At 41.3% G+C, this 15,171-nt stretch overlaps 1 protein-coding gene across 1 annotated transcript in view; it reads right to left on the bottom strand.

Moving 5' to 3' along the window:
• The window catches only part of LOC124281174, a 137,556-nt gene that overhangs the window by 88,000 nt on the left and 34,385 nt on the right, over window positions 1-15,171 (bottom strand). Inside the window, exons 28-29 of the mRNA XM_046717203.1 lie at window positions 12,742-12,943; window positions 11,114-11,231 (exon numbers count right to left, since the gene is read on the bottom strand). Coding sequence (XP_046573159.1) covers window positions 11,114-11,231; window positions 12,742-12,943 — 320 coding nt within the window. The remainder of the gene's footprint in view (window positions 1-11,113; window positions 11,232-12,741; window positions 12,944-15,171) is intronic.

Below are 15,171 nucleotides of genomic sequence, written 5' to 3'. Positions count from 1 at the left end.
TATATGTTGCTTTTTCCGGATGCTAACACCTAAACCTGCATGATTTACCCGACAGGTGACATAAAACTGTGTGTGGCATTGTTTTATGAAATGATTATTAAAACGCCCGTCAACTAGGTGCGGTGAATGAATTAACGATGTGCAAGGAAAATGAGGCGGACTTGACTTGGGCTTGAAAACAATGTTATATACTTCATGTATATGTCCATTGTGTAAAGAGAAAATGCTATTGTTGTGGGGTTTTTTTGTTTTCCGAATACTTCATCGTATCTATTTACATCTAGATACAACTAACATGTAACATGTAATTATGGTGTGGCACAGGTGGCTCCAAGGGATTGTTGCATCTATTAGGCGTGTCAGAAGCCCAAACCCCAAATCGTGGGTTTGTTAGGACCATAACTGTAATAGTAATAGTTTGCTTATATGGCGCTCATACCCAGGCACATTGCCTGCTCACGGCGCTACGTACATTACTATCGTACTTTCCGATACTTTTTCAATTCTGCCTGTTAGACGCAATGAACTAAACACCCACATTGCCAGCTCATCCTCACGGGTACCCATTTTACAGCTGGGTGAAATGAGATAATGTGGATCTAAGTACCTTGTCCAAGGATACTACGCAAATGTGCCCACCTCGGAACCCGAACCTAGGTGCCTCCGCCGGGGTTCGAACCCGGGCCTCAGCACTATTGAGCTCCACAATGGTGAGTGGTACCTAAGGGGCACTACATGCTCTCCCCCATCCGAATATTCAGTGACCCACTCATATAAATGTCACTGTAAGGTTGACTTTTTCACAAATAGGAACACAACAGATGTGAATCTTACACGGCACGACACCGGGTGCTTGCAGTAACGTTTTGTGGTTCCACTAATGTGGTACATGCCTTCGACTTGAGCTTTTTCCAACATCAAGCTGGCACACGTTGATTCTTAATGATGGCCTGTTGGGGTAGCTTCGCTCGTCACACGGAGGGCCAGGGCGCGACTCCACACACTGGTTCAAGTTGTCAAGCCCGTTATTGCTGGAATACTGTTTAAACCGACGTAAAACCATATGCACTCAACATTAATGAACAATACGGTACGACACGTCAAATACCTCAGAATATTCAAAGTTCTGGCGACACTGGGTTTTTACAACAATAATTGTCCATTCTTCCCGAAAGGATCTGTCAAGGGTCAAAGAAATGTAACGGTCTTTCAGAGAGGTTGAACTTTGTGATGCCTGGTACATGTCTGAGATTCAGAAACATCATAGTATAAGGTATTATAGGATGTGTTTAATGAAACTGGTTTATTTATATGACATGTTGAAACAAATCTCTTTGTTTGGATGTTGTGAACAAAAGGTTGACATTAAATTTTGTGTAAAACTAATAATTTATTGCTTCTTAGCGATGGTGAGGTTTAGCAATTAACCTCGGCCTGGGTGGAGTTTTCGCCTTAAATTATTAAGTTGCTTTATTGTTTGTTTGTTCTTGTCTTGTTTGTTTGACGCCACACTCAGCAATATTCCAGCGCATATATGCAGGGCTGAAAGTTCCGTATCGGACACATGCAGTCATCCGTTCCGAAAAATATAAAATACTGAAGTATATGGTTCGTTTGATACAATTTGTCATTATAGTATCATTTCGGCAATTCAGTGACAGTCAAAATTGGACTTCCAGAAGTCCAGGTTTACAAATGTTAAAATCCATGTATGTGCTTACAGCAGAATAAAAGACTGGTGAATGAGACCAAAGTTGGGTGGTAAATTGTACCAAGAACCTTGTCCTGTATTTCTCACACAATTATGTGATATTACTTGAGCTTTCATTTCGCAGCCAGTCTATGTGTGTTTGTTGTTGAACACTCCACTCAGCATCATTTCGGTTATTTGAAGGTAACCATTAATACTCCACTCTGGAACCAAACAATCTAGTGACATATTTTGTGAGGAACCGCAATATCTGAGAACAATGGCACGCTATTAACCAGCCTGACCACCCATGTCACTAAAACGCCTGCATAGGTACCTGTTTACCCCGCGTGAATAATGTGTAGCCTTCGAGGTGCGCATATAATACCGTGAGTGCATATTTAAGTAGATATATCAACTGCATATATGTACATACATTTGGATATATGTACAAAGCTATTTCAGAAAGGTCATGGCCACATCGGCACTTGAAGGTTACAAGGTCATTGATGACATATGACTGAAAAAAGTTAAGTATGTTCATAGTGTGTCTCCTTTCGCCAAACAACAGAAACGTAATGCGAGGTTCAGAGAAACGTGATATTTGTGTTTTAATAATTCCATACAACCAGAAAACAAGGAAACGAGTTATCAACAGTGAATTGAAAATAACCTGACGTACTTAACCTGAGATGCCTACAAGGCTTGGCCTGCATGCTCAAAATGGAAACATTCATTTTGCAAACTTTCTAAACGGAACAGTTTTAACATCGTGGGATGTGTCACAGTAAATGACACATTTACACTTTGGAGCTTTCAAGCCAGCATGGGTTCGCTGTCAAGTTCGCCGTTTACTTGGAGCCCTGGCCTCACGTTTTGCAGATGTTGGAACATACAGTGTACCCCCTGGTTTTGGGCGTGATGAAGCAGTGCAACACGATCGTGTGGCGAGGAATTTACGCCAGATGTATTTGTTGTTGTATCTGCCAGAATTCCGCAAGTACCTCAATGAGCACACAGGGTCAGCTCACGCAGACACACGCCCGCACGCACGCACGCACTCACACACACACATTCGGTTAGCCACATGTCGTTTTACTTTCTTTCCAGAGACGCTTGACGTCCGTAAGATTGTAATCACTTGATCAAAACTCAGGGAGTACATGTATTTGTTCTTGAAAGCACATCTTTGCAATATTTGTTTTAGTTCTGTAAACATCAATTTTTATCGCCTGACTTTATCACTTAAAAGATATGAGCATACATGTGTCTTGCATCTGATACTTGCATCATCTCGTGAATCTATTTTAAATGGCGAGGACTACGCGACATCGCTGTAAGTGAGCCGGTGTGTTTTGTTTGTCAGAATTATAAACATGGTCATGAGCTACACCAGATTTATAAGTTACACAAAACACAGTGAATATCATGAAACCCTAGAAAACGAGTAAAGTGCCGTTTAAACCAGACAGCATAATCCGGGCGGCACATGAATTCCAAGATCACAGATTTCTGGCTCGACGGAGGGTCGCAAGTCTATAACATAAGCAGCAGAGTCACCAAAGTTTACTTTCAAATAGGATACCTTGGTTGTGCCACGTTATCTGATATTATTTGAGCATCTTACAGTCATGTCTTAACTTCTTCACAGTGAGAATGAGTGAGTGAGTTTACTATTAAATGTTTGTCCCTGAACAGAGTCCATACCAACAATTATGCTATAGTTTTTGTGACCACATCACTTCCTCTGTAAACGCACAATAACTAAGTCACCAAATGTGACAACCGGAACAATTACTCCTCTAGTTTCGTAAGCATGTATACTTTCATGGAATTCCCATAATTATCTAGTCCAACAAGAAGCACATGGACCGACATTGCAGATCCGACTCTGTAGATACCGTGTGTGTTTACAGAACCCAGCAGGAAGGCCCGCAGCCATCAGGTGAGATGAAATTGGGTTTAACGTCGTGCTTGAGAATTGTTCGCTCATATGACGACGTGCATGCGTATGTATGTGTATGTGTGGCTGCTTGTACTAGCCCCGACTAATGCTAGTTTTATAGTGCTAGCCCACTGAGATACCATGCCGCAGTGAAGCATGAATAACCCACTCAGACACATTATACTGACTCCGAGCCGACCAGTCCTTGTTGTACCCATTAATGCCGAGCGCCAGACAGGGACAAACAAGTACCATATTTTAACGTCTTTTGGTATGACGCGGTCGGGGATCGAACCCGCGACCTTCCGCTCTCCGGGCGGACGCTCTAACCACTACACCACGGAGCAGCCATCAGTGCTATAACAGGACACAATGTAATCGTGCTTACAGTTTATTTCCGGGCACGATTATAATACAGAAAAAAATAAATACTGTTGGAATCAGACTCATATGTTTCATTCACGCCCTGTTGGATACAGACGAAACAACGGCACGAACCGGGACTGATGGAGGTGTTCGTGAGCAACTCTGAAATGAAAGTAGATTCATCATTAGTAAATGCAAATAATAAGATACACCTGCTGTGTGATGCAGATCATGTGAGTGGTGCCAACATCTGAAGCCATCACCGATTTTTAGTGATCCATTCAGATTATTCTCACCTCTAGCTGCCTTTTTCGCCCACATGGAATCTGTCCGGTACATAACCAAGGATGCTCACTGTCACGTCTTTCAAAATAATCTATACTTCTGATTCAGAACAAATAACAGTTTAGATGTGCACTGATGTTGCTGTTTCTAGCGTCTTATGATAGTACATGCGATTGCCATAACATATTTTGGATTGGTCCCGGAAAACATTATATATTGTGATTACATTTATCTATATTATATCTAGCATGTACATGAACATATATCTAGCATATAATACATATATATATATATATATATAGTTTTTCAAGATAAGCTACATTAATTTGGTACACGACATCTCGCTTCTGTCAAACAGTCAAGACCACAGAGAGGGGCTCATGTCGAGAGTCTGGACAGGGGTCTAAGGGTAGTTTACCAACTGCATGATACGATATAGAACGTTTAAACTGTCAACAAATTTGTGCCTTCAGTTTCGATAACCAGCCAAAACAGATTCCATGTGGTATAAAAGCCACATTAGTGTAAAAAGTATAGCATTGATCACTTAAGTACAGTGACAACAACAAGTGTCAGCCAAATGTTTGAGCATGTCCTGCACGTGCAGATAAATGTTTACAAAACGTGTTCGCCGTGCCACACACGATACCTACTTGTTTACATTACTGTCTTTCCGAAAACCTGCACTTCACACAAGGTCAATAGGTCTTTTTGGTCAGTCCTGCCGGGAGAGCTCAGTCTCAGGAACCGCCCTTTGACTTCCGTATTACAACGTAGAGCGCTGGTGGTGGAGTGCGGGAACACACCAGAATACGTGAGACATTCCACTCCCACCTCAGCTGGACGGGGTTCTTGGTCAAATAACTCAATCTTGAAGTCATGGAGCCTGGAGTCTACAAGACAATCAGGAAACGAGGAATCAGCAAAGGAACATGGACGTCGAAATAATCAACGCTACATACAATAATGTAGGTGTGTATTGAGTGTCTTAATAGGTGAGCTAGTAGTCGATAGCATGAGCACACTCAGTATTACAGGTGTTGGACTTTCCGAGTGGTCATCTTGTTCTGTAGTGGATGTGCTTAACTGATCCAAACGTTTGACGTGACGACCTTGACACTTAGTATATGAAGTATGTGATAAACGTTCCGCACGTTATTCGTTACTTTAACATTAAGACATTTTTAAAACAGCTCATAACAATATTCCTCATGATAAACGCATGATCATGCCCTCAAACCACCGGTCACGTCAACATGACGTCAATTATTACTATTTAGCATCAAGGGCACAGCTTGCCTTGTTACTTAAAGGCGTCACAACTCGCCGGGCAAACTCCAGTCTCGCATTGATTATGCTTGTAGGTTTTTCGTGTACTTGGTATTAGTAAACGGTCATATGTATCACCCCTTGCTTTCCTCTCGCACAGGTGACAATCCGTGACATGACAGCAAATAATGTCCGAATCACTCACAAGTGAACGAACGAACTAACGAAGGAGAATGATGCGTTCAAACTATGATTTGGCCGACTCAAGAACTCGATCCTACGAGGGGCGGCGGGGTAGCCTAGTGGTTAAAGCGTTGGCTCGTCACGCCGAAGACCCGGGTTCGATTCCCCACTTGGGCACAATGTGTGAAGCCCATTTCTGGTGTCCCCCGCCGTGATATTGCTGGAATATTGCTAAAAGCGGCGTAAAACTAAACTCAGTCAGTCAGTCAGTCGATCCTACGAAGTTTATATCTTGTCTGAGGGCACCTCTAAACAACGAACTACTTGAGCAACTGAACCACCAACATGTCAGGTATTCATTTTTAGACTCACTCACTCACCCACTCATTCACTCACTCGAAATAACTTTCTTTACTTTTTTAATTACATGAACCGCATTACATTATCAGGGGCATCGCTGCCATTATAGAAAAAAAACGGGCTTACACATGATTGTTGCTAAAAAAGGGTTGGGCACGCCCTCAATACAGTCTAAATATGAACATGTGCACCCTATCGGTCTTACACGAAAACATTGGCTTGCTACACACCTGATTATCACACACCAGACATCTAAGAACAGACAACGATGCTTACTACACGGCTCCCCGCACGCCCCCCTGCTGGTGATGATGACGTTGCTGATGCTGTAGTTAGCCACTAGGTCCACCATCCACCATGGCTGCAAGTCCCCAGTCTGAGCCGCCCAGCAGGACTCTGAGCTCCAGTTGTGGGAAGCGTTCCCATCCACAACACGGTCATCGGAGCTGTTTATCAAGGAGCTACTGGACGTGACAGGTTTGCTCGCCAGGTTTATTTCTAGGGGCGCTGAAGGTAATATATATTATAATTTAAAACGTTTCAGTTGGGAAATACATACCCATTTATCAAACAAGAACGCTGAGGATGTCCTCGTTTTGATTTATTTGAAGGGCACTGGGCCAAAAAACCATAGAAGACATTTCATATGCACATAATAGGTTATTATGAACATGTAGTTTCACATTAAAGTCCTTTTTGACAACAAAACGTTTTGTTTAATTTTCATTTGTTGTTCGGCTGTGTTATCTTTAGTTTGCTTTTTGTTGTTAATATATGTACTTGTTTGGTGTGCTTAGTTGGGTTTTTATGAGTGAGTTTATATTTCAGAAATATGTCTGTGGTGTTTTCAAACCTTATAATCACTGGTGTTGGTGGCATTATCATTCTGAAATAGTTACTGGGAAATTAAAGACTTTAAGAGTGTTGCGGAAGACAGCAAGGCACAAAGTCACCAATGCATTGTATTTCATGTCGTCATGGACACAAGCCAAGTCAACGACCATGTACAGCACCCTGACCCCAGGTATTGTCTCATGCCTTTGCGGACCAGTGTTGATCTATTTCGCTTGTAGATAATTGTCTTTTTGATTATATACAGGTACGTGTTATTTTATATTAAACGTGCATTTTGTGTTTGGTTGGCCTTGTGGCTAATACTGTCTGACGTCACACCAAAGGCTTGAGTTTGATACCTTACACTTTGAAATGTTGAACCTGGTGTCTTGGTTGTGTCCCTCGCCATCCTGTGGCTGGAAAATTGCTAAGAGCGGCGTAAAATCAGTTTGCACATTCAATATGTTACCACATGTCGATACTTCGTGTTTTGGGAAAAAAATGAAAGTCAGGACTATGGAAGTGGATACACCTTTGGTCAAGTGGTCAGTGATGGACTTGGATCTTGTACTGTTGCGCTCGGTACATCCTAAGCGTTAATAGCAACACTTCATCACAGATATGAAAGAAATGAACAAGAAAACAAATCTTTCCCTTTGACGAGGAGGTTTTTAACTAAACTAAGTTAATGTTCGTATTTTATTTGTTGATTGTTGTCTTTATAGGAAGTATTCTTCGGGACAGGTCTCAGAGCAAAGGCGGACAACATCCTTACTTATGTTTTGAAAAGGATCTTTTAAACAAGCATTAATCAAATTTACCTTGCGTCTGGGTGCTTGGAATCTCCTTGACTGCCTCTTTTACATCTCCTTGGGATGAAAGACATGAATATAATGTAGACATTGTCTTGAACAAGAACGTCTAATAGAAATATACATTGATTACTACCAGCATGTATCCTGAAGATGGCCCAACAGGACTCTGAGCTCCAGTTGTGGGAAGCGTTCCCATCCACAACACTGTGATCGGAGCTGTTTACCAAGGAACTACTGGACGTGACAGTTTTGCTCGCCAGGTTTATTTCTAGGGGCGTTGAAGGTAACACATATTATAATTTAAAACGTTTCAGTTGGGAAATACATACCCATTTATCAAACAAGAACGCTGAGGATGTCCTCGTTTTGATTTATTTGAAGGGCACTGGGCCAAAAAACCATAGAAGACATTTCATATGCACATAATAGGTTATTATGAACATGTAGTTTCACATTAAAGTCCTTTTTGACAACAAAACGTTTTGTTTAATTTTCATTTGTTGTTCGGCTGTGTTATCTTTAGTTTGCTTTTTGTTGTTAATATATGTACTTGTTTGGTGTGCTTAGTTGGTTTTTTATGAGTGAGTTTATATTTCAGAAATATGTCTGTGGTGTTTTCAAACCTTATAATCATTGGTGTTGGTGGCATCTATCATTCTGAAATAGTTACTGGGAAATTAAAGACTTTAAGAGTGTTGCGGAAGACAGCAAGGCACAAAGGCACCAATGCGTTGTGTTTCATGTCGTCATGGACACAAGCAAAGTTAACTACCATGTACAGCACCCTGACTCCAGATATTGCCTCATGCATTTGCGGACCAGTTTTGATCTATTTCGCTTGTAGATAATTGTCTTTTTAATTATATACAAGTACGTGTTATTTTATATTAAACGTGCATTTTGTGTTTGGTTGGCCTTGTGGCTAATACTGTCTGACGTCACACCAAAGGCTTGAGTTTGATACCTTACACTTTGAAATGTTGAACCTGGTGTCTTGGTTGTGTCCCTCGCCATCCTGTGGCTGGAAAATTGCTAAGAGCGGCGTAAAATCAGTTTGCACATTCAATATGTTACCACATGTCGATACTTCGTGTTTTGGGAGAAAAATGAAAGTCAGGACTATGGAAGTGGATACACCTTTGGTCAAGTGGTCAGTAGTGGTGTTCCGATTAATTGAAATAATCGAAGATTGGTCGCAGTGACCATACGACCAAGCAATCGATCACATTTTCTCATAATCGAACATAAACGATTTTGGAACTACTGTTTTAGTCTTTGAAAAACTTGACAATGGAACATACCTTAGAAATTGTCAGGGCCTGAAAACGTGTTAAATTCTTAGAAAACTCACTTCACTAACTGAAAAGCCATGACTGAATATTTCTCTAAGACTCCAGAAAGTTTATGTTCATGATATATTAGTCATCACTTTAAAGTAGCAAGTTGCATCATGTTATACATATCTGCAATAGCAACCTGGATTGGAAAATCTGAAAAATCTCGCTAACCGATTTTTTTCGATGATTGTTCGTTGGTAATAAAGCAATCATCAGTTGTGAGATTTCAACCAATTCCCAACACTAGTGGTTAGTGATGGACTTGGATCTTGTACTGTTGCACTCGGTACATCCTAAGCGTTAATAGCAACACTTCATCACAGATATGAAAGAAATGAACAAGAAAACAAATCTTCCCCTTTGACGAGGAGGTTTTTAACTAAACTAAGTTAATGTTCGTATTTTATTTGTTGATTGTTGTCTTTATAGGAAGTATTCTTCGGGACAGGTCTCAGAGCAAAGGCGGACAACATCCTTACTTATGTTTTGAAAAGGATCTTTTAAACAAGCATTAATCAAATTTACCTTGCGTCTGGGTGCTTGGAATCTCCTTGACTGCCTCTTTTACATCTCCTTGGGATGAAAGACATGAATATAATGTAGACATTGTCTTGAACATTAACGTCTAATAGAAATATACATTGATTACTACCAGCATGTATCCTGAAGATGGATACTCCCTCCTGTACATAGGCGAACTGTACAAGTGACTCACTAACACATACCTGACTCCCTCACTAACACATACATGACTCCCTCACTAACATATACATGACTCGCTCACTAACACATACCTGACTCCCTCACTAACACATACCTGACTCCCTCACTAACACATACATGACTCCCTCACTAACATATACGTGACTCCCTCACTAACACATACCTGACTTCCTCACTAACACATACATGACATACATGACACTAACATATACATGACTCCCTCACTAACACATACCTGACTCCTCACTAACACATACATGACTCCCTCACTAACACATACATGACTTCCTCACTAACATATACCTGACTCCCTCACTAACACATACATGACTCCCTCACTAACATATACATGACTACACACCATGACTAACATATACACTAACACATAACTACACATACATGACTCGGGCAATAACACATACCTGACTCCCTCACTAACATATACATGACTCACTAACATATACATGACCCTCACTAACATATACATGACTCCCTCACTAACACATACCTGACTCCCTCACTAACATATACATGACTCCCTCACTAACATATACCTGACTCCCTCACTAACATATACATGACTCCCTCACTAACACATACCTGACTACCTCACTAACACATGTATGACTTCCTCACTAACATATACATGACTCCCTCACTAACACATACATGACTCCCTCACTAACATATACATGACTCCCTCACTAACACATACATGACTCACTAACACATACATGACTCCCTCACTAACATATACATTACTCACTAACACATACCTGACTCGGGCAATAACACATACCTGACTCTCACTAACATAACACATGACTACATGACTAACATATACATGACTCCTCACTAACACATACCTGACTCCCCACTAACATATAACTCCTCACATACATGACTCGGTCACTAACACATACCTGACTCACTAACATATACCTGACTCCCTCACTAACATATACATGACTCCCTCACTAACACATACCTGACTACCTCACTAACACATGTATGACTTCCTCACTAACATATACATGACTCCCTCACTAACACATACATGACTCCCTCACTAACATATACATGACTCCCTCACTAACACATACATGACTCACTAACACATACATGACTCGGTCAATAACACATACCTGACTCGGTCAAGAATACATACATGACTCTGTCAATAACACATACCTGACTTGGTCAATAACACATACATGACTCCCTCACTAACACATACATGACTCCCTCACTAACACATACCTGACTTCCTCACTAACACATACCTGACTCCCCCACTAACACATACCGGACATCTGGAACTCGACAGTCCGGACAGCCATTGGTCCTTTCATGGACACAGCAGGGACAAAATCTCCCTCTACACCGACCTGCACGTCTTTCAAGTCTTTACCGTCAACACTCACCTGCGGATCACATACAACAGTGAACAATGGCATCAATAATTCGTAAGTGAGTGAGTATGGTTATACGCCGCCAGAAATGGGCTTCAACACTGTACACATGTGGCGGATCAAACCGGGATATTCGCCGAAATAAGCGAACGCTTTAACTACTAGACTATCACAGCCCCCAAAATGGCCCCTGAAACAACGTATAGTCCGTTAGGCTCAAAAGCGGACCGATGAATTGCAATCTAACTCGAAAACTAATAAACATAAAATACTCAATGAAACGCTGATCATAAGCAAAACATCAGACCAACTCTGTGATTTGTTTGCAGAATTTATGTTCTAAAATTAAAAAAGTTGTTTAACAAACTATCATTAAAAATTTGACACAATTCACTATTTGTTACGAGGGAGGAGAGCAGAGAAAGGGACAGCCAGGTGTGCGAGAAAGGATGGAGACGGCACAGCACAGGTTAATGAATCAATAACGTTGTCGGCTTCTCTTGCTTCTCTGACACCTGACTGTCCCTTTCTCTGCACTCCTCCCTCGTAACAAATAGTGAATTGTGTCAAATTTTTAATGATAGTTTGTTAAACAACTTTTTTAATTTTAGAACATAAATTCTGCAAACAAATCACAGAGTTGGTCTGATGTTTTGCTTATGATCAGCGTTTCATTGAGTATTTTATGTTTATTAGTTTTCGAGTTAGATTGCAATTCATCGGTCCGCTTTTGAGCCAAACGGACTATAGTGTCCTATCTTAGTACCGCTACAAAGTGTAATTGGTACGGTTTGTTAACTGGTTATAGGTATCCATTATCCATGTCTGAGGATAAGTTGTGGCACACGTATTTGTTTGTTTGCAAGTTTCCTTCGATATTCTAAGTAAGTATGTGTTTGTTGTTTAATGCCGTACTGAACAATACCTTTTCTATGTAACACTGGTGTCTACATAATCATGTCTGGACAGGATAATCCGGTGATTGCCGAAGTGAGCATCGATCCACGTATATAATGTGCTGTGTCGACATTAATCAACAACCCTTCGAGCCTGACCACTCGATCAATGTAGTCACCACTGCCTCCCACAAACACCCCCACCCCACCCTACACACCCTACCCCCGACACGGAATCACCACATGTAGTACTGACACACATATTGACGGATCTTAAGTCCTTGTATAAATAAATATATATTTAAAGTGAAAATCAACAAAACATAACGCTGGACTTTGAATTAAAAGGATCTAGAAAACAAATACCAAGCTTCATGTGTCTTGTGGAGATATTATTGCGACGTATACCTGTACACAAGTACAATCATCTTATTGAAAACATATTTACATCACTGTATGTCTCGATACCAGTCTGTTAATAATTCACATATGTGTAAGACTACGTTTCGGCACCAACAGGTCGACGTATTTTAGCTGCCATAACCAGTAGAATAAAGACTCATGGAGTAACACAAAGCTGTTGTCAATGCAACTTGTTAAGTTAATGGGGTTCAGCTGTCACTCACACGGAAGCTCTTGACCAGATACGTGATGACCATGTGAAACTCTTGACCCACGTTGAACGGGAAGGAGTCGACGATGACATCGCCGGTCACGTTGCTGGACAGCACGAAGGTGTTGATGTACTGACCACTGGCGAAGATGACCCTGGCTGTCATGACGGGCGTGTGTCTGGTGGTGGCAGTGTTGACAATATGTATCTCAATCCTGGGAACAGAATAACACAATCTCAATTCACTGGCCAGAGACCCTTCCACGAAACGATCTTATCGCAACGATCATCGTAATTCTACGTGAAAGGAAGGGCGTTACGATCACCTTACATGACATGGAACGGTCCTTGAGATACAGCACCAGGCTCAGCATGACATGGACATCCGTTCTAATGAGTACTTCAAGGCATTGGTTTCACTCCGCCGCCATATAGCTGGAATATTGCTGAGTGCGGCGTAAAACTAAACTTACTCACTAAATCATTGGTTTCATCGAATACCCAGTGAGTATTTAGCTGGTAGTTGTAAATAAACCCAATTTATCTCTAGGCCGTACATTAAGCAGCCGCTTTATCGTTCTAGCCTTCTTCAATACATTCAACTAGTATCTAACTCACTTTTAAAGACATTAAAAATCCAATATTAAGAAAATTACATTTGTAAACATAGAACTTAGCTATAGTGAAGACAAACTTAATAATCATTTCCTTAGAACTGTTAAAGTTGTGGTATCCAAGCAGTACCATATCTGTGTAACTATGTGGCATACCTTAGCACCAAGCAGAAAATGGGTACCCGGTGGGATAAATCTGCCTTACAGGTAGCAAATACACTGTGTTAAAGTATCATAAATGAACTGCAAATAGGTGCCATTCTATGAATTCGAATCAGAAACATAGTACTTTTGGCATCATCAGTTATTTAAAGTATGCTCTTATTACAGCTATCGCAATTCGTAAAATCTTTAAAATATTCATTACCAGGCAATACGTTATGAATTATCTTAAACTGCAATTGCAAAAACATTCGTCTTGAGGCAACTTCATAACTGGTATTAAGTCTTGATTAATCGTGTGTGCTTTGTTAGTTTGTCCACAAATACTGGTTCCACTGAGTCTTTATCACTGCGAACATAGATGCTGCAGTGTTACCTGACATTGTCAATTTGGTCCAGTCAAACCTGAGTACACACTGCTACATGTTTTCTTTGACTCTTCACTTGGACCTTGCTTGACTGGTTGTGATTCAGTGACTGACTGAGTTTGGTTTTACGCCGCTTTTAGCAATATTCCAGCTACATCACGGCGGGGGACACCAGGAAAGGGCTTCACACATTGTACCCATGTGGGGATTCGAACCCGGGTCTTCGGCTTGACGAGCCAACGCTTTAACCATTAGGCTACCCCACCGCCCTGTGATTCAGTGAGTGAGTATGGCTTGACGCCACTATTAGCAATATTCCAGCAATATCACAGCGGGTGACACCAGAAATGGGCTTCACACATTGTAGCCTACCTATATGTGCGGGATGTAACGCAGGTCTTCAGCTTGACGAGCGAACGCTTTAATCACTAGGCTACCCAAACGCCCGGTTTGAATTGAACTGAGCAGAAAATACTGGGAATGTTGACTCACAGACGTCTCACAATGTTTTCATTTTGTTCAACGCTGTACATCGACTATGGTTATATGTTTGAGTTACCAGCCTATTTTAGCAAAACAGCAACCAAGTATGTGTGGATAAAAGCACCAAAAACATATTTGTTATAATTCAACACCCCGACCATTGTACAGTACCATGTAAATAGTGATGCTACCAGGTGTCTACGATAAGGTAAGCGTTTCCAGTCGCACCTGTGGAGTGGGTGAGTGAGAATGGTTTTACGCCGCTCTTAGCAATATTCCAGCAATATCACGGTGGGGGACACCAGAAATGTGCTTCACACATTGTACCCATGTGGGGAATCGAACCCGGGTCTTCGGCATCACGAGCGAACGCTTTAACCACTAGGCTCCCCCACCGCCCAGCCCCCACCTGTTGCATACATCATAAATACATGTAAAGGCAAGTCAAGTGTTCACCCGACACTACACAGGATCATGGCGACTGGTCAAAATAATGAATTGTATTGTAAAGATTTTGTCCCATTAGGGAATGTGCTGCACGCGTCTGTCATACAGCAGTGCGAAAGCTTTATGAACTTTCATGCAGTCACGTACCGTAAAGTGTTCATGAAGTCACGTACTGTAAATGGTTCATGCAGTCACGTACTGTAAATGGTTCATGCAGTCACGTACTGTAAATGGTTCATGCAGTCACGTACTGTAAAGTGTTCATGCAGTCACGTACTGTAAAGTGTTCATGAAGTCACGTACTGTAAATGGTTCATGCAGTCACGTACTGTAAAGTGTTCATGCAGTCACGTACTGTAAAGTGTTCAT

The sequence above is a fragment of the Haliotis rubra genome, unplaced genomic scaffold (genome assembly GCF_003918875.1).
Source record: "Haliotis rubra isolate DU_JTF1 unplaced genomic scaffold, ASM391887v1 Scf28, whole genome shotgun sequence".
NCBI classification, from domain to species: Eukaryota; Metazoa; Mollusca; class Gastropoda; order Lepetellida; family Haliotidae; genus Haliotis; species Haliotis rubra.
Note: the sequence above shows the minus strand (reverse complement) of the source record. Positions and strands in the feature narration are given on the sequence as shown.